This window comes from Physeter macrocephalus, chromosome 11 (genome assembly GCF_002837175.3).
Source record: "Physeter macrocephalus isolate SW-GA chromosome 11, ASM283717v5, whole genome shotgun sequence".
Taxonomy (NCBI): Eukaryota; Metazoa; Chordata; class Mammalia; order Artiodactyla; family Physeteridae; genus Physeter; species Physeter macrocephalus.
In genome coordinates this window covers 45,855,624-45,870,201 of record NC_041224.1, presented here as the reverse complement: position 1 = coordinate 45,870,201, position 14,578 = coordinate 45,855,624, and the positions used below count along the sequence as shown (strand labels likewise).

At 38.1% G+C, this 14,578-nt stretch overlaps 1 protein-coding gene across 1 annotated transcript in view; it reads left to right on the top strand.

Annotated features, from left to right (window-relative positions):
- The window catches only part of MYO5A (myosin VA), a 223,820-nt gene that overhangs the window by 76,422 nt on the left and 132,820 nt on the right, over nt 1-14,578 (top strand). Inside the window, exons 2-4 of the mRNA XM_055087944.1 lie at nt 367-477; nt 3,666-3,837; nt 6,079-6,223. Coding sequence (XP_054943919.1) covers nt 367-477; nt 3,666-3,837; nt 6,079-6,223 — 428 coding nt within the window. The remainder of the gene's footprint in view (nt 1-366; nt 478-3,665; nt 3,838-6,078; nt 6,224-14,578) is intronic.

The window sequence follows — 14,578 nt, the reverse complement described above, 5'->3', positions numbered from 1 at the left end:
GAGCACAGGCTCCGGACGCGCAGGCTCAGCGGCCATGGCTCACGGGCCTAGCCGAGCTCCGCGGCATGTGGGATCGTCCCGGACCAGGGCACGAACCCGTGTCCCCTGCATCGGCAGGCGGACTCTCAACCACTGCGCCACCAGGGAAGCCCCACAGAGCATGCTTTTTTATAATGTGGGCATGATGGTACTACTGAGGCCAAAATACTTTTCATCTACTAATTTAAAAGTTAAATTTCATATTGACCAAATTTTATTTTGTTCATAAACTGTTTAATTATAAATAAATCCATGATATGTTTTTTTATATCATTATAAAGTAATTGATTTGCTGGTTTAAAATTTTTTTTTCTTTTTGTCTTCTAGTTTGCCAGGGTTTGGATACCTGATCCCGAGGAAGTTTGGAAGTCAGCAGAGTTGCTCAAAGATTATAAGCCAGGAGATAAAGTGCTCCTGCTTCACCTTGAGGATGGAAAGGTAAGAATTTTGCTTTTATTTGTTGTTATTGGCATAAAGTGAAGGAAATTCAAAAGTGTAAATTTGCTGTGACATACTTAACTTCACTTGGAAGTTAAATTTTGAATTAATATAATATTTTCACTTAATTGATAAAAATAGCAAAATGGCAAACTCAATTTTCTATCCCAATGGCTTAGTGAAAATAGCAGGTACTTTTAAAAATCCATTATTTTGATTTATGAATTTATTATGACCTGGTTTAGATTCACATCTAATCCTCCCAAAGATATTCCTGTTTATCTGTATTTTGTTTAGGATACTGTTTAAATTATTCACATTAACTAAGAAAGCAACATTTAAGGAGCCAGTTTGAGATATGATATTTGCTGGAACTAGATATTTGAAAAATATTTACTTAGAAGCTGTTATATAAAATACTTTGCTAGTGGCCAGAAAAACTTAAAACCAGTTGTATCTCTTTCCCATCTGCATTCACTGCATGAGTGGACTCTTAGTTCTACCCTTTTTAATCTCTCCACTGCATTTGACAGGGCATGTCACACTTTTTTCTTAGAAACCTTTGTGACGTTAATTTCCTCTTAACGAGTTATAATCTAGCCAGGAAAATACAGGATATAAAAAGTAGTTCAACACAGCAATATTAAGATGTCAAAAGATAAGCTTATGATTAACTGCCAAGTGAATAATGCTGTCCTGACCATTAATATATTTTGAGCACTTACTATGTGCTTTATATGCTGTATACTAAGTGCTTTATATGCTGTAACTCACTTAATCCTCATAACAATCCTGTGAGGTTGGGCTATTATCATTACCACTTTATGGATGAAGAACCTGAGGCTCAGAGAGTTTAGGATTTGCTCAGGGTTATACACGCATTAAGGGATGAAGCTGGGACTTAAAGCCAGGAGATTGCCTTTCTGGTCTGTGCTCATTACCACTCTGCTGTACTGTAAAGACAGTGAGGACTTTAGGATCCCAATAGAGGGAAATATCACTGTGGGCTGCTTCAAGGAAGGCTTCAGAGAAAAGGAAGAATTTTGACTAGATAGAATTTGGATTAACAAAGAGAGGGGAGTAGACTTTGTTCTAAATATATTCAAAATATATTCCAATATATTCCAAATATATTGGAATATATTTTGGAGATAGTGAATATCACAAGTTGACTGGAGCAGAGATTTAGAAAGGTGTGTGCACTAATTCAAGGCTTGTGTGTTAAGGTACCTGCTATATACCATGTTAAGAGGTGGCAAAAGATATGCTCTCTGACATTAGTGTCAGGTAAGAGAAGTACATATACTTATGAATAGTGTGACACATGATATAATAAATATAAACAAGAAACAAAAATAGAACAGAGTGGGTAGTGGCCAGAGGGACTGGTGAAGGTTAAGGGTCAGAGAGGCATTGTCTAAAGAATGAGTAGACAAGGAGGAGTGCATTTCAGGGATCTAGAAAAGCATGGACAAAGGCCGGGAGGCTTGTACAGCGATGTGTGTTTGGGGAACTGCACAAGTTCCATGTTGTTGGGATGTGAAGTGAGGGTACAGGACTGGCAAGAGGCTGGAAGTGGGAACCAGATCACAGAGGGCCTGGTGTTCATGCTGAAACTCTTGGACTTCAACTGGTATGCTATGGCGAGTGATTGTAGTGTTTTTAAACAGAAGAAGTGTGCCAGGTTTGTGTTTTAGAAAGGACTCACTGTTGGCAGTATGGAGGATGAATTTTAGGAGAGCAAAACAGAGACAAGGAGATTATTCAGAAAGAAGGCAGGGAAGAATTAGGCCAGATTAGGAGGGCCTTGACTGCCAACTAAGGAATTAATTTATTCAACATTCATTGATCATCCACTCTGTGAGGCACAACGTTAGGTACCTTAGGCTATATTTTCTTCTTATTTTTTGGCCATGCATGTGGGATCTTAGTTCCCCAACCAGGGATCGAACCCGTGCCCCTTGCAGTGGAAGGGCAGAGTCTTAACCACTGGACCACTAGGGGAGTCCCTATATTTTCTTATGTTAATTCTCACAGCAATCCTGTAGGTTCACAGGTGGTATTATAACCATTTTCCAAATAAGGAAGCCAAGACATTAAGCAGTCTACCTGAGATCACACAGCCAGAAGTGGCTTTTTTGTATGGCAGGAGCCAATGCAAGGACCAGTCTGCTTTGGAAAAGTTTTATTATTATACCCTAATAAACAGGCAGAGAGAGGTCAAGGGGCAGATTGTAAAAATTTCCTCCCCATTTTGCAGAGTCATTCCAACCTGATTTGAACATTTGACCTCTATTATATCTCTTTAGTATTAACAAAAAAGTCTTTTTACAAAATCACGTGCCCCTCTCTGCAATTATGTTGCCATTTATTTTCCTTTTCATGTGTCGTGTGTTGTTTGTCCTTAATACATAGTTGAGTAACAATCTCCATGCTTGGCTTTGCCATAAAGCCATATTCCCTTGGCTTTAAAGTGAATAGTACTTCTTAATTTGGGGGCCCAAGCACCTCATTAAAAGTTGAATAAAAACTATGGACTGTGTTTTTTAAAAAATACACATATATGTGTATATTTACACATATGTGCATACACACAAAGTGTTAACACCTAATTTTAGGGGATTCTTGGACCTCTCAGGGTTCAGGAGTTCCCAAGTACTTAGCACATACCAGGCATTGTCTCACTTAATTTTTACCACACCCCTATGAGCTATTTCCATTATGCTCATTTTACAAATGAAAGATTTAGGTTAAATAACATACTGAAGACCACAAAAGGAGTAAGTACCAGTTTTAGGGTTTGAACCTGTGTTGATCTGGCTCTAGAGCCAAGCTCTTACCACTCTCTTATGCTGTCTGTCACTTATAATAGGTGAAGAGGAAAAAAAAAGCTTATTTAAAGATTAAAAACTCTGGTCTAGTAACTAGGTAAAAAATATTCTAGGCTTTGACTTTTCAAAGTGTATTATCAAAAATTGTTAATATGAGTTAATACATCTAATGAAAACAAAGACTCTCCTTATTTTTTTGCCATTTCCACCAGTTTCTGTGGTTTTGAAAGGTGCCAGGAAAAGAATGCATTTAATAGCTGAGAAGCAAATCAGGAATAGGAAATAAGCAAAATGTATGTGCTTGTTTAGGGTTTATTGTCATTATTTATCCAGATGCTATATCTTGTGCATTTTCAGGATTTGGAATATCATCTAGATCCAAAGACGAAGGAACTGCCTCACTTAAGAAACCCTGACATACTTGTGGGTGAAAATGACCTCACAGCCCTCAGCTATCTTCATGAGCCTGCTGTACTCCACAATCTCAGAGTCCGCTTTATTGATTCTAAACTTATTTATACATATTGTGGTGAGTGTGTGTTGCTGTCTGAGTGAACTGTGAATTCTTTTCTCTAATGGACATGGCCATGGAAATATTGTGCATGGGGACAATTCTTATTTTCTCCCATGTTCCCAGCTCTTTTTTCTCTACTGACTTCTTATCCTTCTTTCACTAATCATTCTCTGCTGAGACCCAGGTCTGGGATTTCCATTCATTTCCTTCTAAGTCTTTTTGCTTGTTGTACCTAACTCAGCACTCAGCATTTCTTCATTACGCTCCTGTTTTGGAAAGGAACAGGTATCTTTTCTTCTTAAAAGAATTTATACCTTTTATATCCTTGATATTTGCTCTTTTTCTTCCCTACCTATTAACTGAATATTTCTTTTTCTCAATTTTCATTTTTCTTCAATTTATTTTTTTTTTGCACATATGCTACCTTCTCAGTGGAGCCTTTCCTGTCTGCCCTATCTTTTCTTCTCCTAGGTGTCTATCCTCCTTCTCTGTTTCATTTTCCCCCCTTTTCCTTACTACTGTCTAACCTATGATATATATTTTTCTTACTTATTTTATTGTCTGAATTTCCCTCTAGAATATAAGGTTCATGAGGGCAAAACTTTTTCCTTTTGTTAAAAAAATTTTTATTGAAATGTAATTGATATACAATGTTATATTACTTAAAGGTGTACAGTACAGTGATACACTTTTTGTTGTGTTTTGCTTTTTTTGGCTGCATTGGGTCTTTGTTGCTGCACATGGGCTTTCTCCAGTTGCAGCGAACAGGGGCTACTCTTTGTCGTGGTGTGCAGGCTTCTCATTATGGTGGCTTTTCTTCTTGCAGAACACGGACTCGAGGCACGAGGGCTTCAGTAGTTGTGGCCCATGGGCTCAGTTGTTGTGGCTCACAGGCTCTAGAGCACAGTCTCAGTAGTTGTGGCGCATAGGCTTAGTTGCTCCACGGCATGTGGGATCTTCCCAGACCAGGGATGGAGCCTGTGTCCCCTGCATTTGCAGGCGGATTCTTAACCACTGCGCCACCGGGGAACTCCCCACAATTTTTAAAGGTTATACACCATTTAGATTTGTCTTTTTGTTTGTTTACTGTTGTAAATATAGCACTTAGAAATGACTTGAAAGGTAGTTGTAGTCAAATATTTGTTGAATGAATGACTTATTAAGTTAATATATACTTGCTGTAAAATTTAAGGAAATACCAAAAAAAGTATAAAAAATGAAAAAGGATTACATGTAATTCACCACTGAAAAATAACCAGTATTATGTTGTCTTATATCCTGTGTGTATATGTGAGGGAGTATAAATAGATATAAAATTGGAATCAGTCTGTATATAGTTTTGTGTCATGTTTTCCTATGACACTTAATATTTTTAATAAACATGATTTGTGGTGGTAGCTCAATAGTCTATTACGTGGATATAATAATACATATTAAACCACTCTCCCTTTTTAAAAAAAATTTTATTGAAGTTTAGTTGATTCACAATGTTGTGTTTAGTTTTTGCTATATAGCAAAGTGACTCAGTTGTACATATATATATATATATATATATATAATTTTTTTTTTCCACGGCACGCGGTCCTCTCACTGTTGTGGCCTCTCCCACCGCGGAGCACAGGCTCCGGACGCGCAGGCTCAGCGGCCACGGCTCACGGGCCCAGCCGCTCCGCGGCACGTGGGACCCTCCCGGACCGGGGCACAAACCCGCATCACCTGCATCGGCAGGTGGACTCCCAACCACTGCGCCACCAGGGAAGCCCCATATATATATATTTTTTCATCCTTTTCCATTGAGGTTTATCACAGGATATTGAATATAGTTACCTGTGCTATACCTAAACCACTCTCCCTTTATTATATACTTTGTTTCCACTTTTCAATGTTATGAATAACATTATGATAAACATCTTTATTTAAAAAAAAACCTTTACGTGATCTATGATTATTTCATTTGGATACTAGAAGTGGAATTTTTGGTTTAAATATTATAAAAATATTTAAAGTCCTTTCAACATTGCCACAGTTTTTATTATTTTAAATCACCTAGTCTAGTTTGTAAATGGTGTTTTAGTTAGGACTAGGTATAATGAGTTCAGAGGCAAAGGCTATGATATATTTTGACCCATAACAATTTGTTAGTTCAATATTAACTGAAATTGAGTTAGTATTAACTATGATTCTCACTTTACCAAGTTTGATATGCCCATGAGGATATTATTGACTTCTTTTGCTTTTTTTTACCTTTCTCCCCAGGTATAGTCCTAGTAGCTATAAATCCTTATGAACAGCTGCCTATTTATGGAGAAGATATTATTAATGCATATAGTGGTCAGAACATGGGTGATATGGATCCACATATCTTTGCAGTAGCTGAAGAAGCTTACAAGCAAATGGCCAGGTTGGTGGAAGCTCTATTTATTATTTCATGACTTTTATTAGATGTGATAATTTCTTCTTTGCTGAGTCACAGATATTTTAAAATACAGTGAATAACAACTAGTAAATTATTAAATAAACAGCCTTGATTGATTTGTCTCAGATGGCCTGCATTTTTTTTTTGGCCATGCCATGCGGCGTGTGGGATCTGAGTTCCCTGACCAGGGATCTAACCCATGCCCCTTGCAGTGGAGGTGTGGAGTCTTAACCACTGGACTGCCAGGGAAGTCCCTGGCCTGCAATATTATTAAAATAACCTAACATTTGTAAAAGGACATATAGTTTTTAAAAACTGCCTTTGGAATCTCATTGTAATTCTGTGACCATGCAAGGACAGATATTATGTTTTACAGATGAGTGGATCAAGGTTTGTAGGTATTAAGTGACTTGCCCAATGTCATTCAGCTAGTGAGTGGCAGACCAGAACTAAAAGGCCTAAGTGCTGAAAGAAATCTGTCTGTATCTGGTAGAATTAAATCTCAAGGAAAGTGTGAATTTTAAAGTTAGCAGATGCTGGGGCATCAGTGATCCTGAACAGCATCAGGGAAATGTCTTTGATGTTAATCAGGGAGCCGTATTATTTTGAGAGTGGAGAATGGGAGAAAAAAAGCTATTTTCAAGACTAGATTATACTCTTGATAATATAATGTAATGCAAAACTATGCATGCATAGAAAAATAGTCTGACAGGTGAGAAATGGTATCCTAGTGTTGTCTTAATTTACCTTTCTCTAAGTAGGAAAGACTTTGCACTTTTTTACACACATACACATGCACATACCTATTTGTATATTTAATATATATATTAAAAACCATAAGTTCACACTGATACCTCCAAATCCAGTTCAACACCACAAATTTTACTCTTGATTTCTTTTTCCTTCTTTTAACTTTTTTCTTTGACCTTGAAAACCCTGGCTCTCATTATCCATAGTATATTTACTTGTTTGCTCAATCCTGGAATACTCTTTGTATCAGAAATGCTAACCCATACCCCTGTGAAAAACAAATTTACCACTCAAGTACATTTGCGTCCAATTCATTTTGTCTTTAGCCTTATGTAATATAAAGTGCCAGTTTCCAAAGTTACTTAGGTTGGTTCCTTTCTTCCCCACCACTTTATTAATTTATTCAATCACTCTCCCATATATGATCACTTAGATTGTTTTCAACATTTTGCAATTGCAAACAGTGCTACAGTAAATAACCTTGTGCATATACATTTTTGTATTTGTATTTATTTATTGCTCTTCCGAATTGCTTTTAATAACGCTATGGCAGCAAAATATACAACGTGACCCAGAAACACAGTGGAGCAAAGGCCTAGATAATGATATGGTTTTATCCACATCTTGGGGAAAAGGGTCATATGTATGTCTTTGTGAACACTATTTAAAAAATATCAACTCCGCAAGATATTCTCCAGGAGCTAGAGCCCAAGAGAACCCATGGGGGGGTCCATCATCCACTGGGACATCAGAGGCAATCTCAGGGGTGGGGACAGTGGTCGGGCGGGGAGGTAGGGAGTTTCTTCAGAGCCGGAAGAGGCTGCAGCAGTCCCCATCTCTGCTGGAGTGTCGTCCCAGACCAGGGATGGAGCCTGTGTCCCCTGCATTTGCAGGCGGATTCTTAACCACTGCGCCACCGGGGAACTCCCCACAATTTTTAAAGGTTATACACCATTTAGATTTGTCTTTTTGTTTGTTTACTGTTGTAAATATAGCACTTAGAAATGACTTGAAAGGTAGTTGTAGTCAAATATTTGTTGAATGAATGACTTATTAAGTTAATATATACTTGCTGTAAAATTTAAGGAAATACCAAAAAAAGTATAAAAAATGAAAAAGGATTACATGTAATTCACCACTGAAAAATAACCAGTATTATGTTGTCTTATATCCTGTGTGTATATGTGAGGGAGTATAAATAGATATAAAATTGGAATCAGTCTGTATATAGTTTTGTGTCATGTTTTCCTATGACACTTAATATTTTTAATAAACATGATTTGTGGTGGTAGCTCAATAGTCTATTACGTGGATATAATAATACATATTAAACCACTCTCCCTTTTTAAAAAAAATTTTATTGAAGTTTAGTTGATTCACAATGTTGTGTTTAGTTTTTGCTATATAGCAAAGTGACTCAGTTGTACATATATATATATATATATATATATAATTTTTTTTTTCCACGGCACGCGGTCCTCTCACTGTTGTGGCCTCTCCCACCGCGGAGCACAGGCTCCGGACGCGCAGGCTCAGCGGCCACGGCTCACGGGCCCAGCCGCTCCGCGGCACGTGGGACCCTCCCGGATCTCTGCTGGAGTGTCGGGCAATGGCAAGCAGCAATGAGGGAACAGAGTGGGTAGCAGCAGTGTTGGGGAGATCTTCAATGTCTTGATCACAAATATTTGGTACAGCCCAGTTGGTGATATTGCCAGGGGGATTGAATATAGTTACCTGTGCTATACCTAAACCACTCTCCCTTTATTATATACTTTGTTTCCACTTTTCAATGTTATGAATAACATTATGATAAACATCTTTATTTAAAAAAAAACCTTTACGTGATCTATGATTATTTCATTTGGATACTAGAAGTGGAATTTTTGGTTTAAATATTATAAAAATATTTAAAGTCCTTTCAACATTGCCACAGTTTTTATTATTTTAAATCACCTAGTCTAGTTTGTAAATGGTGTTTTAGTTAGGACTAGGTATAATGAGTTCAGAGGCAAAGGCTATGATATATTTTGACCCATAACAATTTGTTAGTTCAATATTAACTGAAATTGAGTTAGTATTAACTATGATTCTCACTTTACCAAGTTTGATATGCCCATGAGGATATTATTGACTTCTTTTCCTTTTTTTTACCTTTCTCCCCAGGTATAGTCCTAGTAGCTATAAATCCTTATGAACAGCTGCCTATTTATGGAGAAGATATTATTAATGCATATAGTGGTCAGAACATGGGTGATATGGATCCACATATCTTTGCAGTAGCTGAAGAAGCTTACAAGCAAATGGCCAGGTTGGTGGAAGCTCTATTTATTATTTCATGACTTTTATTAGATGTGATAATTTCTTCTTTGCTGAGTCACAGATATTTTAAAATACAGTGAATAACAACTAGTAAATTATTAAATAAACAGCCTTGATTGATTTGTCTCAGATGGCCTGCATTTTTTTTTTGGCCATGCCATGCGGCGTGTGGGATCTGAGTTCCCTGACCAGGGATCTAACCCATGCCCCTTGCAGTGGAGGTGTGGAGTCTTAACCACTGGACTGCCAGGGAAGTCCCTGGCCTGCAATATTATTAAAATAACCTAACATTTGTAAAAGGACATATAGTTTTTAAAAACTGCCTTTGGAATCTCATTGTAATTCTGTGACCATGCAAGGACAGATATTATGTTTTACAGATGAGTGGATCAAGGTTTGTAGGTATTAAGTGACTTGCCCAATGTCATTCAGCTAGTGAGTGGCAGACCAGAACTAAAAGGCCTAAGTGCTGAAAGAAATCTGTCTGTATCTGGTAGAATTAAATCTCAAGGAAAGTGTGAATTTTAAAGTTAGCAGATGCTGGGGCATCAGTGATCCTGAACAGCATCAGGGAAATGTCTTTGATGTTAATCGGGGAGCCGTATTATTTTGAGAGTGGAGAATGGGAGAAAAAAAGCTATTTTCAAGACTAGATTATACTCTTGATAATATAATGTAATGCAAAACTATGCATGCATAGAAAAATAGTCTGACAGGTGAGAAATGGTATCCTAGTGTTGTCTTAATTTACCTTTCTCTAAGTAGGAAAGACTTTGCACTTTTTTACACACATACACATGCACATACCTATTTGTATATTTAATATATATATTAAAAACCATAAGTTCACACTGATACCTCCAAATCCAGTTCAACACCACAAATTTTACTCTTGATTTCTTTTTCCTTCTTTTAACTTTTTTCTTTGACCTTGAAAACCCTGGCTCTCATTATCCATAGTATATTTACTTGTTTGCTCAATCCTGGAATACTCTTTGTATCAGAAATGCTAACCCATACCCCTGTGAAAAACAAATTTACCACTCAAGTACATTTGCGTCCAATTCATTTTGTCTTTAGCCTTATGTAATATAAAGTGCCAGTTTCCAAAGTTACTTAGGTTGGTTCCTTTCTTCCCCACCACTTTATTAATTTATTCAATCACTCTCCCATATATGATCACTTAGATTGTTTTCAACATTTTGCAATTGCAAACAGTGCTACAGTAAATAACCTTGTGCATATACATTTTTGTATTTGTATTTATTTATTGCTCTTCCGAATTGCTTTTAATAACGCTATGGCAGCAAAATATACAACGTGACCCAGAAACACAGTGGAGCAAAGGCCTAGATAATGATATGGTTTTATCCACATCTTGGGGAAAAGGGTCATATGTATGTCTTTGTGAACACTATTTAAAAAATATCAACTCCGCAAGATATTCTCCAGGAGCTAGAGCCCAAGAGAACCCATGGGGGGGTCCATCATCCACTGGGACATCAGAGGCAATCTCAGGGGTGGGGACAGTGGTCGGGCGGGGAGGTAGGGAGTTTCTTCAGAGCCGGAAGAGGCTGCAGCAGTCCCCATCTCTGCTGGAGTGTCGTGCAATGGCAAGCAGCAGTGAGGGAACAGAGTGGGTAGCAGCAGTGTTGGGGAGTTCTTCAATGTCTTGATCACAAATATTTGGTACAGCCCAGTTGGTGATATTGCCAGGGGGCCAGAGAGGTGGAGGGAGACTTCTTGTCCGCAGGGGCAGAGAGTGCACCTCTCTGCTTGAAGAGGGACATGAAGGGTGAGGGAGAGCAAAGGTAGATGGAGCAGGGGACTCTCACGTTCTTGGCGACCTCAACTGGACCACAGCCACAGCGCCATGATTAGGTTAAACCCAACCACTTTCAGGAGAGGGTGCAGAACCTGATCACTGACAGGCTTTGGAAGTTTAGGTTCATATCTGTTTCAGAGCTTTCTTTTCTATCAACTTGGCATCACAGGAATTCTTGAGCTGGGGTAGAAGATCTGGTTGAACGTGTCTTCATGTCCAAAATTGGTGCTTTTGCTCCAAGCCAGGACCCAGTTGCTCTTGGAACCTGTGGCCCCCATGTCTAGCACAGTGCTGTTTGAGCTGAACATCATGGCCTGGTGACTTGCAACACAATGGTTTGAAAATCAAAATCGGTGTATAAGCAGATGGAGGTGTTACAGGATTGGGGGCCTCTCAGCTAGTACACAGCGGGGTTGGGGTTCTGGATATTTGGCTTCACAGTGTATGGTCTTGTCCCCAAAGGCTAATTTGCCTGCATTGGGTTACACAGTGTTCAGTACTATTGCAGTAACCTTGACTGGCCTTTAAGAAGACAGGTTGGAGGTGGAGCACATTTTTGTATTTTTAGAGGTGTAGCTTCAGGTAAGTTACTAAAAGTGGTGTTGGTAGGTCAAAAGGTAGGTGTAAATATACTGCCAAATTCCCTCTGGTAGAGTTGTTCTGGTTTTCATTCCTGCCAAAAATGTTCAAGAGTGCCTATTTCCCCATAGCTTTATCAACAGAATGTATAATCTTTGTTTTTAGTTCTTGCCAATTTAATGGTATCTCAATGTTGTTTTCATCTGCATTTCTTTAAATATGAGTAAGTTCAAACATCTTTTCATATGTTTAAGAGCAGTTCACTTTTTTTCTGTTTTTTTCTTTGTTTATGGGCTGAATTGTCCATTCATGTCTCTTTCCACTTTTCTGTTGTGTTTTTGTTTCTTTGATCCTCAATTTTAAGAGTTAAAAATATATATATATTAAGTATATTAGCCCTTAACCTGTGTTATATACTGCAAATACTTCCCCCCAGTTTGATTTTGTTTATGGTCCTTTTCCATACAAATGTATTAATCTATTTTTTTTATTGCTGTGGATTTTGAGTCATTGCTAGAAAACCTTTCCCTACACCAAGGTAAAAGAGAATTTAATCTTTTCTTCTAGTTCTTGTATTGTTTTATAATTAACCTTTGGATCACTGATCCCATTGAAGTTTATACTTTTGAATTATGAGAGATATGGATCTAAATTTATCTTTTTTCTAAATGGCTACCCAGTTATCTTAGCATCACTTATTAAGAAGCCCATCTTTGCCCCAGTTATTTGAGATGCCATCTAAAATTCATCATATCCTAAATTTTCTTATGTTCTTAGGTCAATTTCTTGGCTCTGTTCTTTCCACTTTCTTTATTCATGTCCCAGTACCACACTGCTTTGATTATAGTGGCTTTATAGTATGTCTTAGTGTCTGATACCATTAAATCCCCTCATAGTTTGTCTTTTTCATTATTTTCCTGGCTATCCTTAGATGTTTGTTTTTACATACATAAGTTGATGACATTGTCCAACTCCATAAAGAAGCTGTCTTTTGAGTAATAACATGAAGGAAAGGAGAAAGCAAGCTGTTCAGATATCTGGGGGAAGAATTTTCCAGACAAAGAGATTAGCAATTGCAGGGACCATACAAAGCCTTGAGGACTATTACAGCAAATTTGACTTTTTCTCTAAGTGCGGGTTTTGAGCAGAGGAATGGCATGATCTGGCAGCTGTGTTAAAAATTGATGATAGATACCAAAAATGTATATCCTGAATCTAATCATGAGGAAACTCAGAAAAACTGAAAATGAGATGCATACTACAAAATAACTATATATACTCTTCAAAATTAGCAAGGTCAAAAAAGTCAAAGAAAGACTGAGGAACTATTCCTGATTAAAGGAGATAGAGGAAACATGCCAATTAAATGTGGTGAATATTTGGAATTGAATCCTTGATGATGGGGGAGAGAAGGTAACTTTGTAGGGGGCATTGCTGGATGATTGAAAAAATTGGAATATAGGCTGTGGATTAAACAATACTATTATATCAACATTACATTTTCTGATTTTGATCATGATCAGCATGAAAGAGCAATGTCATTGTTCTTAGGAAATATACTTTAAAATACGTAGGAGTCATCATGTCTATAACCTATTCCCAAATGTTTCAGAAAATATCAGAATAAGAGAAACAGAGACGTTTATTAAACAAATGAGCAAAACCTAAACAATTGGTGAATCTGAATAAAGCATATACAGGAGTTCATTTTACTATTTCTGCAATTTTCTGTAAGTTTGAAATCATATCAAAAGTAAAGCTAGGGGGGCTTCCCTGGTGGCACAGTGGTTGCGCGTCCGCCTGCCGATGCAGGGGAACCGGGTCCGTGCCCCGGTCTGGGAGGATCCCACATGCCGCGGAGCGGCTGGGCCCGTGAGCCATGGCTGCTGAGCCTGCGCGTCCGGAGCCTGTGCCCCGCAACGACAGAGGGGGGCCCCCATACCACAAAAAAAAAAAAAAAAAAAAAAAAGTAAAGCTAGGAAAGAAAAAAAAACCCAAACCAAAGGACAGAATGTAATGGTGACAATGGTCGAATCCATGAGACTAGTTAGGAGGATTTTGCATTGATCCAAGCAAGAGCTAATAATCTAATTAAGGAGAATATAATTGGAGATGGTAAGAAGTGGATCGATTCTGGATAAATTTTTAAGGTAGAATGTACCAAGAATGTACCAAGGCTTGCTTATGTGGGGGTATGAGAGAAAAAGAGAAGTCAGGGATGGCAGCAAATTATTTGATCTGAGCACCTAAAAGGCTGGAGTTGCTGTTTACTGAGATGGAGAGATTGCAGGCAGAGCAGGTTGTGCATGTGGGGTGGGAGGGCTGGAGGAGGAAAGGGGTGGAGTTCTGTTTTAGATCTTTAAGGTCGAAATGGCATTTTCAACATCTATCCTCAAAGCAAAGCTGACATAAGTGATTCTTCCCCAGTAGATACATGTCCAGTGACAGTAGTGTATGATCAGGATCCTTGACTCATGACTTCTTTCTGAAGATGCCCCTTTAGAGAAAAGCGCCCCTTCATAGACTAGCCTGTTAATTTTAACAGTCCCATTGGCTTACAGAGGAGAAAAACTCAGTGGGCTGCTGTATCTGTTTGTCTTCTTATATTTTTGTTTCACCATTTTTTTTAACATCTTTATTGGAGTATAACTGTTTTACAATAGTGTGTTAGTTTCTCCTTTACAACAAAGTGAATCAGTTATACATATACATATGTTCCCATATCTCTTCCCTCTTGTGTCTCCCACCCTCCCTATCCCACCCCTCTCATGGTCACAAAGCACAGAGGTGATCTCCCTGTGCTATGCGGCAGCTTCCCACTAGCTATCTAATTTACATTTGGTAGTGCATATATGTCCCTGCCACTC